Source organism: Ochotona princeps, chromosome 5, assembly GCF_030435755.1.
Source record: "Ochotona princeps isolate mOchPri1 chromosome 5, mOchPri1.hap1, whole genome shotgun sequence".
NCBI lineage: Eukaryota > Metazoa > Chordata > Mammalia > Lagomorpha > Ochotonidae > Ochotona > Ochotona princeps.
The window spans coordinates 47,756,791-47,771,874 of record NC_080836.1 but is presented as its reverse complement, the minus strand read 5'-3'; the positions used below and the strand labels follow the sequence as shown (position 1 = coordinate 47,771,874).

At 39.2% G+C, this 15,084-nt stretch overlaps 1 protein-coding gene and 1 pseudogene across 3 annotated transcripts in view; both read right to left on the bottom strand.

The window, feature by feature from the left end:
• The window catches only part of XIRP2 (xin actin binding repeat containing 2), a 326,918-nt gene that overhangs the window by 17,715 nt on the left and 294,119 nt on the right, over positions 1–15,084 (bottom strand). For all 3 annotated transcript variants that reach the window (XM_058664584.1, XM_058664580.1, XM_012928702.2), the window contains 3 exons: positions 2,722–2,808; positions 2,044–2,116; positions 1,019–1,152 (listed from right to left, as the gene is read on the bottom strand). In XM_058664584.1, coding sequence (XP_058520567.1) covers positions 1,019–1,152; positions 2,044–2,116; positions 2,722–2,808 — 294 coding nt within the window. The remainder of the gene's footprint in view (positions 1–1,018; positions 1,153–2,043; positions 2,117–2,721; positions 2,809–15,084) is intronic.
• On the bottom strand, positions 5,922–6,445 carry LOC101516957 (small ribosomal subunit protein uS11-like; annotated as a pseudogene).

The window sequence follows — 15,084 nt, the reverse complement described above, 5'->3', positions numbered from 1 at the left end:
AAATCTTACTAAGACAAGCATAGTAATGGTGGCTTTAAAGGTATTATTCTTCCCTCTCTGTAATCAGGATCCTGTTATAACATTCCTCCTTGGAAAAACAGATGATACACACGCTTCACAAACCTACTTAGCAGGGCTATTTTGTACTTCCCCCTCCTGCAAATGCACCTGGGAGGGACTAAATTATGGTGTATGTCTATGGGACCCTGACACTCACTTGGAAGACCTGGATGGAGTTCCTGGCCTTACCCAAACTGTTCTGTGCACTTAGAAAATAAATCAGCAAACAGAATATATTCATTTTCTCTTTCCCTCCCTAACTGGCTGTTGTAAGTATTTAGGGAATGAATCAGTAGATAGAAGATTTCTCTCTTAGTTTCTCTGCCTTATAAATACACACATACATACATATATACATACATACATATTTTTTAAAATCTTGAAAAGACCTTTTCAGGCTGAATACTCCATATTAGGTATTATTTTCCCATAATCTGTGCTTGCTTGTAAAAGTGTATCCCCATTCAGTGCAGCAATATCTCACCATTTAAACAGCTACACATATTCTTGATTTCCCTCTTTTGCTTAATATGTTATGTAGAGGAATCTAGAGGGGAATAGTAAAAAGTCTTTAGTACTTTTGAGGGTTATTCTGTTTTCCCTGGCATTTTAAACAGAAGAGAATAAGCATCTGACATTTAAAATTGATTTAATTACTTTTCTGATGCTAGTAGTTAGACTTCGGGGCATATATATATATATATATATATATATATATATATATATATATATAGTTCGACGTTTGCGATAATGAGAAAGGCTTTTATCCTAATTATGCCTCTTCTGTCATATACATCAACCTCCTGCTTAAAGACGTAAATGCTGGTTCAGTATTTCTTTGCCTTTTCTTTCTATTTTTTCCTGTAAAACCACCTCATACAGTCAATGATTTGAAAATATTTTTCCTTTAAACATGCTTTTATGCTTAATATGTTTTTGTTGAGAGAGATTACCTTACCTTAATCTGCTTAGCTGGGAGTACTGTGCCCTTGTCAGAATGAAGGGCTTTTTCCTGGACAGACTTTTCAAATTGCTCTTTTAAAAGCTTCGTTGATAACTTTGGGATCTCTTCATCTTCAGGTGTGTCAATGACTGCAATTAGAAAAGAAAACCAAGCAGGACAGTGCTAGTGATGCTTAAGAAGAAATCATAATGCTCTGGGAACTTTCTCTAGCAGAGATTAAATAAAAGCAATCAACATGTAAAATATACAAGTCCATACATTAGGTGTGATTTCACTAAATAACTCAAGAATATAGCAAGTAATATAGGAAGGAAAATTATGGCTATATATAGGGGATGCTATTTTCAATTTTTCTACAAGTATATTCTACTTCTATGTTCAAGAAAAAACAATAATATTTATAAAACAAAGAAACAAAACTATCAGAAGACCTCTTTTCTTAAGCAATAAAACCAAAATAATATAATAAGACCAGAATAGTACATTGTCAAGTAATATTTTCTTCATAGTTGTCTTAAAATTTTCTCTTTTAGTTCTTCAGAATAAAAAATTCCTTTATATTTACTAAAGAGCAAGACAAATTGGGACTTGTCACATAAAAACCTGCAGAAAATTAACTAAAATCTAACCTATTACCTGTTTATTAAAGAATCAGTCTAAATGGTGCAAAAATGTGTTATCAACATTAATTTAATATAGGCAATTCTGTTGGGGGGGATGCTGTTAAAAAAAATCAAGTTTTATTGTAGATCTTAAAGCAGAGAAGAATTTCAAAATGGTTAGCCTATTACATTTTAGGTCTTATTACGAATATACCATTGGGTTGCTTGGCAAAGAACTTGTAGAAAAGCATTGTGTCTGTTAGCACAGGCATCATCTCATTATTCATAGAAACACTGAGTCTTCCCCATTAAGCCCATGAATCACAGGTACTGAGGTGACTCAACTGCGAAAACTGCTTTGGAAGCCATCTATTTCAGCTCAGACACCTTAATGAGAGAAAGATACCAGACTCTTACCTGTTTCTTGAACATACTGATGCAATTGAGAAGCTTGGCTTATTTCCTCAGTGTGTTTTTCAAGATGAGAGACCTGTGTTCAAAAATAATTTTTAAAGTACTTACTGTTTATTTCAGAATTATAAATAATATTCTTTATTTTACAGTTGATTTTCATGTAAAACTGTGGTGTGCACTGCGACATGGTAATTAAGACTCTATGCTTTGTTTCAATGCATGAAATAATCAAATCAAATTTAACAGAACATTATTGAATTGGTACTTAAAGTGCAATCCTAATTTTAGAGTGCCTGCATGATTTTTAAAAGAATTCCAATTTGAGTGGTGGGTTTTGGTGAAGTATTTAAGACGCCACTCGGATGAGCCTCACCTACCCCACGGGTCTGGGTTCAAGTCTGAACTCTTATGCTTGCTCTGCTAAGATGGGCAGAGGATGATGCTTCTGGTTCCTGCTCCAGTCTCTGGATAGGAATGAATTAGTACACAGAAGATCTTTGTCTCTAAATCTCTCTTCTATCTTTGCCACTCAGATAAATAATAATAAGATTTAAAAACAGTTTATTTAAAATTGAATTAAAGATTTAAAAAAATGAAAGAATCCTAACATGAAAATCGGGACAATACATCTGGAAATGGTATCTGCAATGTGTCTGGAGAGTTCTGTGTTTAAATAGTTACCGTTTCTGTTTCAAGAACATCAATTTCATGTGATTTAGAAAAATCTTGTTTATTTCTTTCCACTTCCTGGATTTCATGGATCACTTCCTAGAAATAAACAAATAAATAATAATACTTTAGGAAAAACGTTTAAGTTAATGCAATTTCAGTGAGATAGATTCTTTTTTTATCAATTAGTTTGCATTATGTGACAGTTTCATAGGCTCTGGGATTCCCCCCACCCCTCCCCATGCCCTTCCCCCATGGTGGATTCCTCCACCTTGGTGCAGTATTACAGTTCAAATTCAATCAAGATTCTTTCTTTGCAAACATATACCAAGCATAGAGTCCAGCTACTTATTGTCCAGATGAATTGAACAGTTTCTTGGGGAGACCATTTCTGGTCAGAAGGTAGAGCTGGCAGAATATCATCCCAATCAATTAAGAGCCCCAACATAACATCAACAACAATTTACAACATTATGGAATTGACATGGTTTTGAGTAACCAGTATGTTAAAGAAAAATGCAAGTTCTTAACCACATCCTATGATTAGCTCATTGACATTTCAATTTTAGTTTATATACAGAACTGGCTGTTATACACCTTAAAATGGCTATAGGGTACTATTCAACTGTCTTGTGACTATTTTCATTTTAGTATTTAGCCGTTTGTTGTGTTGAAGTATAATTTTGCTGAACTTGGCAGATTTTAAGATAATCTAGACTGGCTTATAACTCTAACAAGATATTTGTCGACATTTAAGGTGCAAAACATTTTGGGTTTTTTTGGAGGGGTGTGCAGAGAAATCTTCAACACCATGGTGAGGAGTGAGTAATCTTTGTGTTCCACCCAGCGAGGCATCAGCAAATCCACGCCAGCTCTTTCCTGTCAGATTCCAAGCCCTACTTTTTGTTGTCTATTTATTTTAGTTTTTTTTTTTAGTTTGTATGTTTGTTTGTTTGCTATGAGGGGTTTCCAGAATGATCCTGATGGTCATTGCGAGGGAGAGTGGGGGTCCAGAGGTGGAGCCAGGCTCGGACCAGAGAAAGCTTTCCTCCCTGGTCCCGGGGGACGTTTATTGTTCTGTTTCTGCGGACCGCTCAGGGCTTATAGTTGTCGTTCCAATGACGTTGGTTTCTGCATGGTAGTGTTTGGACTTCTTCCATCTCCTGCAGAAGCTCCGGTTGGGGGTGGGTGACCTCAGAGTTCTCGGCCTCTGAGGGCATCCAATTCCCTGTGGCCTCCTTGGCAGTTGGGATATAATCCTTGTTCGTATTAATAGTTTGTGGTGAAGATCTGGGAGTCTTGATGGTTGAGATCCAAGCCTCCTCCTGTCCACCTGCTCCACCCTGGAGTGCCCCCCCTACTCCACGGATCGGTCCCGATCCCCCCCCTCCATGCCTTGGTATAGTAGTTTTACTATTGTCTAGTGCCACTTTGAGTCTGTTGTCTATGAATTACCAGATAGGCTATATTGTACTTTTTCCTCACTCTTTTTATGGTTTTGAAAGACTTCCCTGCATTCCCTCCCCATTACGGATTAACAGATGGTATTGAGGGTGTATTAGGTTTTAAAGTTTTTCGATGCAGATCATAAACAGTCTGACATTAATTGTTGGTTTATAGATTACATCGCATTAAGTGATATAGATTCTTAAAAAATTCTTTAAGGTTCTCTGTCACATTAGTCAGTGTGATTGTTGTAACCAATGCAGTGACTCAAAACTGCATAACCTTGGGACAGATGTTTAACCTAGTTATTAAGACATTGTTTCAGATGTCTGCATCCCACATTGAAGTACATTTTTTTTACAGATTTATTTATTTTTATTGGAAAGTCAGATATACAGAGAGGAGGAGAGACAGAGAGAAAGATTTTCCATCTGATGATCTGAAGATCTTCTATCCACTGATTTACCCCCAAGTGGCCACAAGGGCCAGGACTAAGCTAATCCGAAGCTAGGAGCCAGAATCTTCTTCCTGGTTTCCCATGCGGGTGTAAGGTCCCAAGGCTTTGGGTTGTTCTCAACTGCTTTTCCAGGTCACAAACAGGGAGCTGGATGGGAAACAGGTCCGCCGGGATTAGAACCGGTGCCCATATGGGATCCCGGTGTGTGCAAGGTGAGGACTTTAGCCACTAGGCTACTGTACTGGTCCCTACTGAAGTACCGTTGACACCCAGTTCTGACTTTTGATTCCATGTTCCTGCTAATGCAGATTTTGGGATGGCTCAAAGGAATTGGATTCTTGCCAACCACATAAGGAATCTAGTTTGTGTTCCCTGCTCATCCCAGACATTGGGAGCACCTGTGAGATGTACTGTCAATGACAGCTGTGTGTCTATCTTCCTTTCAAATAAAATTTGTTAAATTAAATAATAAGATAAAATAAACATAATTCTAAATGTTATTTTACATTTCTGTAGGTCAAAAATGCCTTAATGTTCTCATTGGATATTGGCAGATGTCAGGCAGTAAGCATTCCCTTTTTCTTGCTCTAGTTGAGAACACATCCATTTGCCTTTTGCAGTTTCCAGAGGATGGCTGTTTTCCTAGGTTCATTCCTTTTATGCCGTCAGGTTAAGACCTTTCTTCTCTGCCGTCATTTAATCACTTCTTCCGCTTTTAAGAACTCACATCACTATCTTGGACCAACTCAAAGAATCTATGATGATATTCTTAAAATAAAACCAGCTGGCTATCAGGTAAGAGTTCTAATTTCATTTGCAATTTTGATTCTCCTTTGTCATTTGAGACTTTATATATTCATACATTCTGAAGACTGGTAAATAGAAATACTCATTTTTACACAGCAAATATCAATAATGCATCTTGTGCCCAGTATTAGAAAGATGAACCTCAAGATGCAAATATTTAATGAAGCATGTAGGTATTCTATTGTTTTCAAGTCTCATCTTCACAATGATAAAATCATGTTAGTTTTCAAATTAGCCATCCAGTATAACATTTAGAATTCAATTGAAGAATACTATCATTACGTGTAATCAATATTTATAGGTGATACTAGGCAAGGCTGTGTTTTTATATCTTCACAAATGGAGCTACTTTTGATATTCTTTAACTTAGCATTGGTGATCCTGACAGAATTGCCAAATGGAACTCTTATGTATTTTGGGAATTTATCCTATATTTACTATGGAATATGATTCTGACACAATTGTATGATTTATTTATATGATGAAGCAGTGTGTATATCTATTTTTTTTACATGATGACCATTTATTAACAGAAAATAATGTGGGGAGCCCTGCTCACAGGCGACGACCACGGCGACCCCCCTTCCTGCAGGTGCTGCCGGTGGGAATGGGGATGACATCCTCAATTCGCCCAATTTTCATACCCGAGCGGGCAAGGGCTCTGAGAGCTGACTGGGCTCCAGGTCCAGCGGTTTTGGTCCTATTTCCTCCTGTGGCCCGCAGTTTGATGTGTAGGGCAGTGATGCCCATCTCTTTGCACCTCTGGGCCACATCCTGGGCAGCCAACATGGCAGCATATGGCGAGGATTCATCTCTATCAGCCTTCACCTTCATTCCACCAGTCACGTGGCAGATGGTTTCCTTCCCAGAAAGATCAGTGACGTGGACAAAGGTGTCATTGAAGGACGCAAAGATGTGGCAGACCCCAAAGACATTCTCCCCCTCGGCCACCTGAGGCCCGAGGCTGATGACCTACTCCTCCTTCTTCTCCTTCCCCTTGCGAGGTGCCATTTCTGTGAGTCCTCCCTCGACTCCGCCACCGGAAAGAGAGTGGCGGAAGGGGCAGGGAGATAGGTCACTGCTGGATCCCGGAATTACACCTGGGGGGGGGGGGTCACGAGGAAAGGCGGCACTACGAAGCCAATCTGGCCCTTACGTTTTCCAAGGCGTCTTCCAAGGCGATTAAAGTTAGCCCTCCTGTTAAGAGGTTGTCAGGATCGCACCCGATTCCCCCCTCATGCATTGGTATAGTAGTTTTATTGTTGTTTAGTGCCGCTTTGAGTCTGTTGTCTATGAATTACCAGATTTGATCTTGATAGGCTATATTGTACTTTTTTCTCACTCTTTTTATGGTCCTGAAAGATTTCCCTGCACTCCCTCCCCATTACAGGTTAACATAGCGTATTGAGGGTATAGTAGGTTTTACAGTTTTTCGATGTAGATCTTAAGTATTCGACATTAATTGTTGGTTTATAGATTACATCGCGTTATCTTATTGCATTAGATACAGGTTGTTAGAGATTGCACTAATATTACAAAATACAGGTACTATCTTCCAAGTTGTCATCTTTTCATCTCAGATTAAGGCAAACATGTGGTATTTAACCGTTTGGGATTGGGAGCAGGGGGGCACTCCAGAGTGGAGCAGGTGGTAAGGAGGAAGCTTGGATCCCAACCATCAAGACTCCCAGACCTTCACCACAAACTATTAATACGAGCAACAAGGACTATATCCCAACTGCCAAGGAGGCCACAGGGAATTGGATGCCCTCGGAGGCCAAGTACTCTGAGGTCACCCACCCCCAATCGGAGCTTCTGCAGGGGATGGAAGAAGTCCAAACACTACCATGCAGAAACCAACGTCATTGGAACGACAACTATAAGCCCTGAGCGGTCCGCAGAAACAGAAGAACAATAAATGTCCTTCGGGACCAGAGAGGAGAGCTTTCTCTGGTCCGAGCCTGGCTCCACCTCTGGACCCCCGCCCAGCCTCGCAATGACCATCAGGATCGCTCCGAAAACCCCTCACAGCAAATAAACAATCATACAAACTAAAAAAAAAAAAAAAACCTAAAATAAATAGACAAACAACAGAAAGTAGAGCTTGAAATCTGACAGGAAAGAGCTGGCGTGGATTGGCTCATGCCTCGCTGGGTGGGACACAAAGATTAGTTACTCCTCACCATGGTGTTGAGGATTTTCCTGCACACCCCCCCCAAAAATGTGTTCTGCACCTTAAATGTCGACAAATATCTTGTTAGAGTTACAAGCCAGTCTAGATTATCCTAAAATCTGCCAAGATCAGCAAAATTTTACTTCAACACAACAAATGGCTAAATACTAAAATGAAATAGACACGAAACAGCTGAATGGTACCTTATAGCCATTTTAAGGTATATAGCAGCCAGTCCTGTATATAAACTAAAAGTGAAATGTCAATGAGCTAATCATAGGTTGTGGTTAGGACTTGTTTTTTTTGTTTTGTTTTTCTTTTTGCTTTGTTTTTGTTTCTGTTTGTTTGTTTGTTTTTAACATACTGGTTACTCAAAACCATGTCAATTCCATAATATTGCAAATTGCTGTTGATGTTATTGGGACTCTTAATCGACTGGGATGATATTCTACCAGCTCTAACTTCAGACCAGAAATGGTCTCCCGAAGAAACTGTTCAACCCATCTGGACAGTAAGTAGCTGGACTCTATGCTTGGTATATGTTTGCAAAGAAAGAATCTTGATTGAATTTGAACTGTAATACTGCATCAAGGTGGAGGAATCCACCAGGGGGGAGGGGAGAGGGAAGGATGGGGGACTCCCAGAGCCTATGAAACTGTCACATAATGCTAAATAATTAATAAAAATCTATATATAATAATAATAAAAAAGCTAGCCCTAAGCAAGCACGTTTAACATAAAAGAGACCGAAAAGAGGCAGAGCAGGGTGTCGCTGAGAACACATCCGCCTACGCGACTGTAAGTGTCCGATAGCCTGCTTGAGCGAGGCGGGCCCGCGCTGCAAGATAGTGTGTATATTGTTAAAAAGCACAAGAAAAGAAGTAAGGCTATGGTTCTTTGACTATTTTTATTTCTATTTTGCTATCAAAGTCACTAACAATTACTATTTCCGAGATCATATTTTTAAAAATTTTTCTTAGTAAACAGTTATCAAAATTAATCCAATAGGATTGTTATTTCTTACAATGAGCTAGATAGCTTTTAAGTTATCAAATACTATTCCTCTAAATTAATATTAAGTATAAAATTAATTGATGAAATCATGATTTACAATTATTTTGCTAGTAGGTTTCTAGTGTATGACCTGTTTTCCAACAGGGCATTTGGGAGTCAAGGTTAAATATCTGACTGACCAGGGAGCAGACTTTTTTTTTGAGGTAAATAATGTAACCTGGTCTTTTTAATAGAAAGGTGAAATGAGAGAGTTTGAGACTTTGCCGAAAAGCCTTTGAATAACTAAGTACAAATCATGGGCTTCTCCTTTAAAACATAGAGCGTATCTCATTCATTTGAAGACCCCTGTGATTGTTTTCCCAACCAAAATTGTTCCTGAGCCCTAGACAATGATCCACATACTTCAAACATTTCATGGCATTATTGACATACAGCGAAAATTTGATACAGTGAATGAATGGGGACCAAATATATGAATAAAATGGAAAGTTCTGACTAATGATAAAATCATATTCTAACCTCTACTAGCCAGGAATGGTTCAGAAACCGGGGATAAAACAAAGAATACAATATTTTCTTTTTCTCAAAAAGCAGTATACAAAAAAAAAATCATGTGTTTTCCTATAGGTTCACAGAATCACATTTTATTATAACATAATGCCTCACATAAATAAGATTTTTAAATAAAAAAGGGTATAGACATGATTGTACTTGTGAAAATAATAGCAGGACTTTGGAATCTAACAAAGAAAATGCAGCACAATCTTGAAACAATGGCATCTGCACTGCTCATATTAACCTGATGTCAGTTCATACATTACCCCAGAAATTACAAATTACACCATTGCTAAGGAGATTTTTCCAGTACACAAGACCTCACATTCTGCTTTCCCAACATGCCATTATAGGAAAAGAAATTGTAAAATTCTGATGATAAAAATGCAAACTCATTCTAGTGCAATGAGAATGGAAACAGAACAGACTTTTTAAATATGGTGATTCACTATTACTGTCACTTTTAGGAGAATTCTCAAAAAAAAAAAAAGGGAAAAACTGGCAGAAAGGTAGATGGTAACTGCCTCACCAAAGTGGCAAATACAGAAATTTGAGCTCCAAGTGAGAAATGCAGCAACTGGAGCAATTCCTAATTCCATTATTACCACAACTAACAAGAGTTATAATGTTTCATTGTTATTCCAGTCTCTGCCAAACAGACAAAAATGATACCAGTGTTACATTCATCAGAGCAGAAAAATCAATGTATTTTAAGGTTTCAAAGAATTTTCAGTGCTAAATGCAGAAATTTGTATTTGATTTATCATGTTTGTCCAGATTTGGATTTATTCAACATGAAACATGTTTTCCATCTATTTTTTTTTCCAAAGAGTAAGTAAAGCGAAATTTGGAGTTTAATTAAAATCAGAACAGGGACATATCAAACAAACAACATATTTTTCTGATTATCACTCTTTGAGTCAAAGCATCCCCCAAACATTGGAGATCCAGCTTATTCCTGAGACATCAACCATCACAAAAGGTTTTCACTCTTTGAACTGTTCACATTTTGTAGCAGAAAACAGAACAAAGTCCCACACACACCCCTCCTCTGTTCTTCCTACAACGTGTTCACAAACAGGAGCATTCAGAGTTTCAAAGAAAAACAGCTTTCTTTTTTAGCCTGGGATCTGATCACGTAACGAGAGTTCAGGGCATCAAATCCAAGTGGAAATTCCCAGGACTTCTATATCTTTCTATGAGGGGATGGATGCACTTGTCTATGACAAGTGTCTCTCTCCTGGGATTCCTGTGCCAATCCATAACCCCAGGACACAGGTGGCAAGGAGGGTGAATGAGAAAGCGCAGGGAAAGAACAAGGAATGGGTAGGCTTCCTGAACAGAATGGTCCAGTTTCACAAACCATTCTCTACAGACAGCAGACACATACACCCGAACTAGAAGAGAAAGGAGAAAAGTGGAGAATGGATTGGGGACATGGGATGGTACACAGAACAGCAGACTCGCTTGTGGACAGTTCCCACCTTCCTAACACTGGAAGGCATTAATTAAAAAGTTGCTGTTCAGAATTATACTGAAAACTTATTTAAAAATAGGTCTGTAGTCATCTTAAAAATAAAAGGTTACTCCTCAAGTAAGAGGAGTAACAGGTTTTATCAGATACCAATACTTGAGGTATCTTAGAAGTGGATTTGAAAAATGGACTGGCAGAGAAGGAAAGGAGCAAGAGAAGAAGGAAAGAGAAGAAAGAGGAATCCAGAGTAAAACAGGAAGGGCAAGAAACTGGGAGGAACACATTTTGAAGCCCAGTCTTATCTATCCCAGCTAAACTTACCCTGTGTCAAATAGTGGTTACGTTAGCCAATGATCACTTTCTTTTCTAAAGGTTAAAAATTTTTTTTCGGGCCGGGCGGCGTGGCCTAACAGCTAAAGTCCTCGCCTTGAACGCGCCGGGATCCCATATGGATGCCGGTTCTAATCCTGGCAGCTCCACTTCCCATCCAGCTCCCTGCTTGTGGCCTGGGAAGGCAGTCGAGGACGGCCCAAAGCTTTGGGACCCTGCACCTGTGTGGGAGACCTGGAAGAGGTTCCTGGTTCTGGCACCGGATAGGCGCAGTACCGCCATTGTGTTCACTTGGGGAGTGAATCATGGGACGGAAGATCTTCCTCTCTGTCTCTCCTCCTCTCTGTATATCTGACTTTGTAATAAAAAATAAATCTTTAAAAATTTTTTCATTGAATTTATCCTTTATAATGAGATACTAATTTTTCAACAAAGTCCTATGATTTTATTTTATAGTATTTTGGTGAGCAGTCTTTGATAACGAATGTTTTCTCAATTCGTAGGTAAAGCTACTGAAACTCATGTATGTAACACTAACTTGTTAATCACTTTAAAAAGTGTGAATGCATTTTTCATTTTAGTTTGCTTTTATTATATGTAATTTTATTTTTTGCCCTTTTTTTTTCCCTTTCTCTACTTGCTATGTCATGATACCTTTAACTATTGGAAAGTTAAGCTTGCTACTGTGAAGTGAATGAATATGCTATGGTGATAATTTAGGAAAAATTAATAAGGGGGCAGTCAAGAAGGAAGGAGGGAGAGTTTGGAGGGTGGATCTGCTTTGCTTCTAAATATGTATCCTGAAAAACATGTGAAATCTATTCCTTTTATGTAAACAATAAAAAGTGCATGTAGAAAGAGGGCTGTTATGTAAATGACTTCAACAGCTATGAAAAACATGGGCCATGCCAAGACATTGTAAGAGGCAGTAGGGGGCCCGGCGCCATTGCCCAGGCTTCCGGCCAGAGCAGCACCAGCCATTGCGGCTCACTTGGGGAGTGAATCATGGGACAGAAGATCTTCCTCTCTGTCTCTCCTCTTCTCTGTATATCTGCCTTTGCAATAAAAATAAGTAAATCAGAAAAAAAAAAAGAAAAAGAGGCAGTAGGAACCATCAGAGAGAAGGCTGGACCAGGAAAACAAGAAATATACAAAGGAAACAAACATAGGCATAAAGATAGAAAACCGTTTTAAAAATAAGAAACAGCTGAGTAGTATTCCATGGAGTAGATGAACCATAGCTTTCTTATCCAATCCTCTGCTGATGGCATTTTGGCTGCTTCCATGTTTTTGCAATTACTGATTGTGCTGCTATGAACATAGGAGTGCATGTTGGTTTCTCATAAAAAAAGTGTTCTGGATATATTCCTAAGAGTGCTAATGCTGGATCATACGGTATGTTGAATTTGAGTTCTTTGAATGTTCTCCATACTGATTTCCAGAGAGGCTGTACCAGCCTGCAGCCCCACCAGCAGTGGAGTAGGGTTCCCTTTTCCCCGCAACCTCGCCAACAAGTGTTGTTGGTGCTTTTATTCATGTGGGCCAGTCTTACTGGCGTTAGGTGGTACCTCATTGATGTTTTAATTTGGATTTCCCTTATTGCCAGGGAACTTGAGCATTTTTTCATATGTTTATTTGCCATTTGGGTTTGTTCCTTTGTGAAGTGTCTGCCCATTTCCCATGCCCATTTCTTGAGTGGCTTAGAACTCGCATTTACTTTTAACATATTGGTTACTCGTTACTATGTCAATTAATTCCATAATGATGTAAATTTTTGCTGATGGTATGTTGGAGCTTTTAATTGACTGGGATGATACTCTGCTGACTCTGTCTTCAGACCAGAGAGGGTATACCTAAGAAGCCGTTGAACTTGACTGGACAATAAGATGCTGGACTCTATGTTTGGTATATGCTTGCAACGGGGGAATCTCAACTGAACTTGAACTGTGGTTATGCAACAAGGTGGAGGAATCCACCATGGTGGGAGGGTTTGGGGAGGGGTGGGAGAACCCAAGTACCTATGAAACTGTGTCACATAATACAATGTAATTAATGAATTAAAAATAAAAAAAATAAGAAACATAAATATCGGGCCCGGCGGCATGGCCTAGCAGCTAAAGTCCTCACCTTGAACGCCCCGGGATCCCATATGGGTACCGGTTCTAATCCCGGCAGCTCCACTTCCCATCCAGCTCCCTGCCTGTGGCCTGGGAAAGCAGTCGAGGACGGCCCAATGCACTGGGACACTGCACCCGCATGGGAGACCCAGAAGAGGTTCCTGGTTACTGGCTTTGGATCGGCGTGCACTGGCCTGTTGCGGCTCACTTGGGGAGTGAATCATCGGACGGAAGATCTTCATCTCTGTCTCTCCTCCTCTATGTATATCCGCCTTTCCAATAAAATAAATAAATTTTTTTTTTAAAAAAAGAAACATAAATATCAAGTAGCATTTTCTTTATAAGAAGATATTCATGGTGAAAAGCAAATTTGTATGTTCTTTAGTGAACTTCCATTATTCATTGAGTTGATGCATTTAATATAAACAGGTAGAATGCATTAGGGAGAAAAATTACGAAATCAAAAAACTAAATGGGTATTTATGATACCAACAAAAGAGAATGCTTACTCCTCACTTAAAATTTACCTTAATAGGACAAAACATTAAGTGGAATGAACATCAAGACAAGTACAAGCCCTAATTTTGTGTATGACTCAATCAACTCACAAGTGAAGCCCCCAGTTTTACTTGCTTCTAATCAGTCCTGCTTGAAGAATGTACTAGTTGAATTCTCAGATGTGTTTTTTTTAAAGATTTTTTCATTTTTATTACAGCCAGATATACACAGAGGAGGAGAGACAGAGAGGAAGATCTTCCATCCGATGATTCACTCCCCAAGTGAGCCGCAACGGGCCGGTGCACGCCGATCCAAAGCCAGTAACCAGGAACCTCTTCCGGGTCTCCCACGTGGGTGCAGGGTCCCAATGCATTGGGCCGTCCTCAACTGCCTTTCCCAGGCCACAAGCAGGGAGCTGGATGGGAAGTGGAGCTGCCGGGATTAGAACCGGCGCCCATATGGGATCCCGGGGCTTTCAAGGCGAGGAATTTAGCTGCTAGGCCATGCCGCCGGGCCCGAATTCTCAGATTTTAAGAGACTAATGATGTAAAATTTTTTTTAAGTAAGGTAGTAACCTTTTCCTTTGAAATTACTGAATCCTTCAATGTGAGTGATTTTATAAAGAATATTAATCTAGGCCCGGCGGCATGGCCTAGCGGCTAAAGTCCTCACCTTGAACGCCCCGGGATCCCATATGGGTAACGGTTCTAATCCCGGCAGCTCCACTTCCCATCCAGCTCCCTGATTGTGGCCTGGGAAAGCAGTTGAGGACGGCCCAATGCATTGGGACCCTGCACCCGTGTGGGAGACCCGGAAGAGGTTCCTGGTTCCTGGCATCGGATCGGCGTGCACCGGCCCGTTGCGGCTCACTTGGGGAGTGAATCATCGGATGGAAGATCTTCCTCTCTGTCTCTCCTCCTCTGTGTATATCTGACTTTGTAATAAAATAAACAAATCTTTAAAAAAAAAAAGAATATTAATCTATTTATTTATGCAACTAATAGTTATATAACATTGGTTGTATTATGACATACAAGGGATTGTCAGTACTGTTTTGATAAATTTTAACTCTTAATTAATCAGTTTATCTATCTTCTACATATGTACATAATATGCAAAATTATCTATGTTTAGATTTAATGGCATAGAAAGGCTCAGTTTGATATTCCCTTGAGGTAAGAATTCTAAATATGTACGGATATATGAACGATGCACAACTAGTATATAGTTCCAGAGAAATATTCTCATTCAATTAATATCTACTTGTTCTTGACTCAAAACAATTATGTTTTGTTCATATTTAGCTGTGAGGAGCAAACACCATTTTAATTGTATTTAATTTAAAAGAGAGAATTTTGGCTTTCGGAAAAGGTAAATTCCATATAAGCAATGGCAGCATTAACTGCTAGGACTCTGTAATTGTCAGCTTACTCTCCAAAACTATTATTTATAGAGCCATATCCCAGAGTCTAAAAATGCTGAGGACTCATAAAATCAACACATA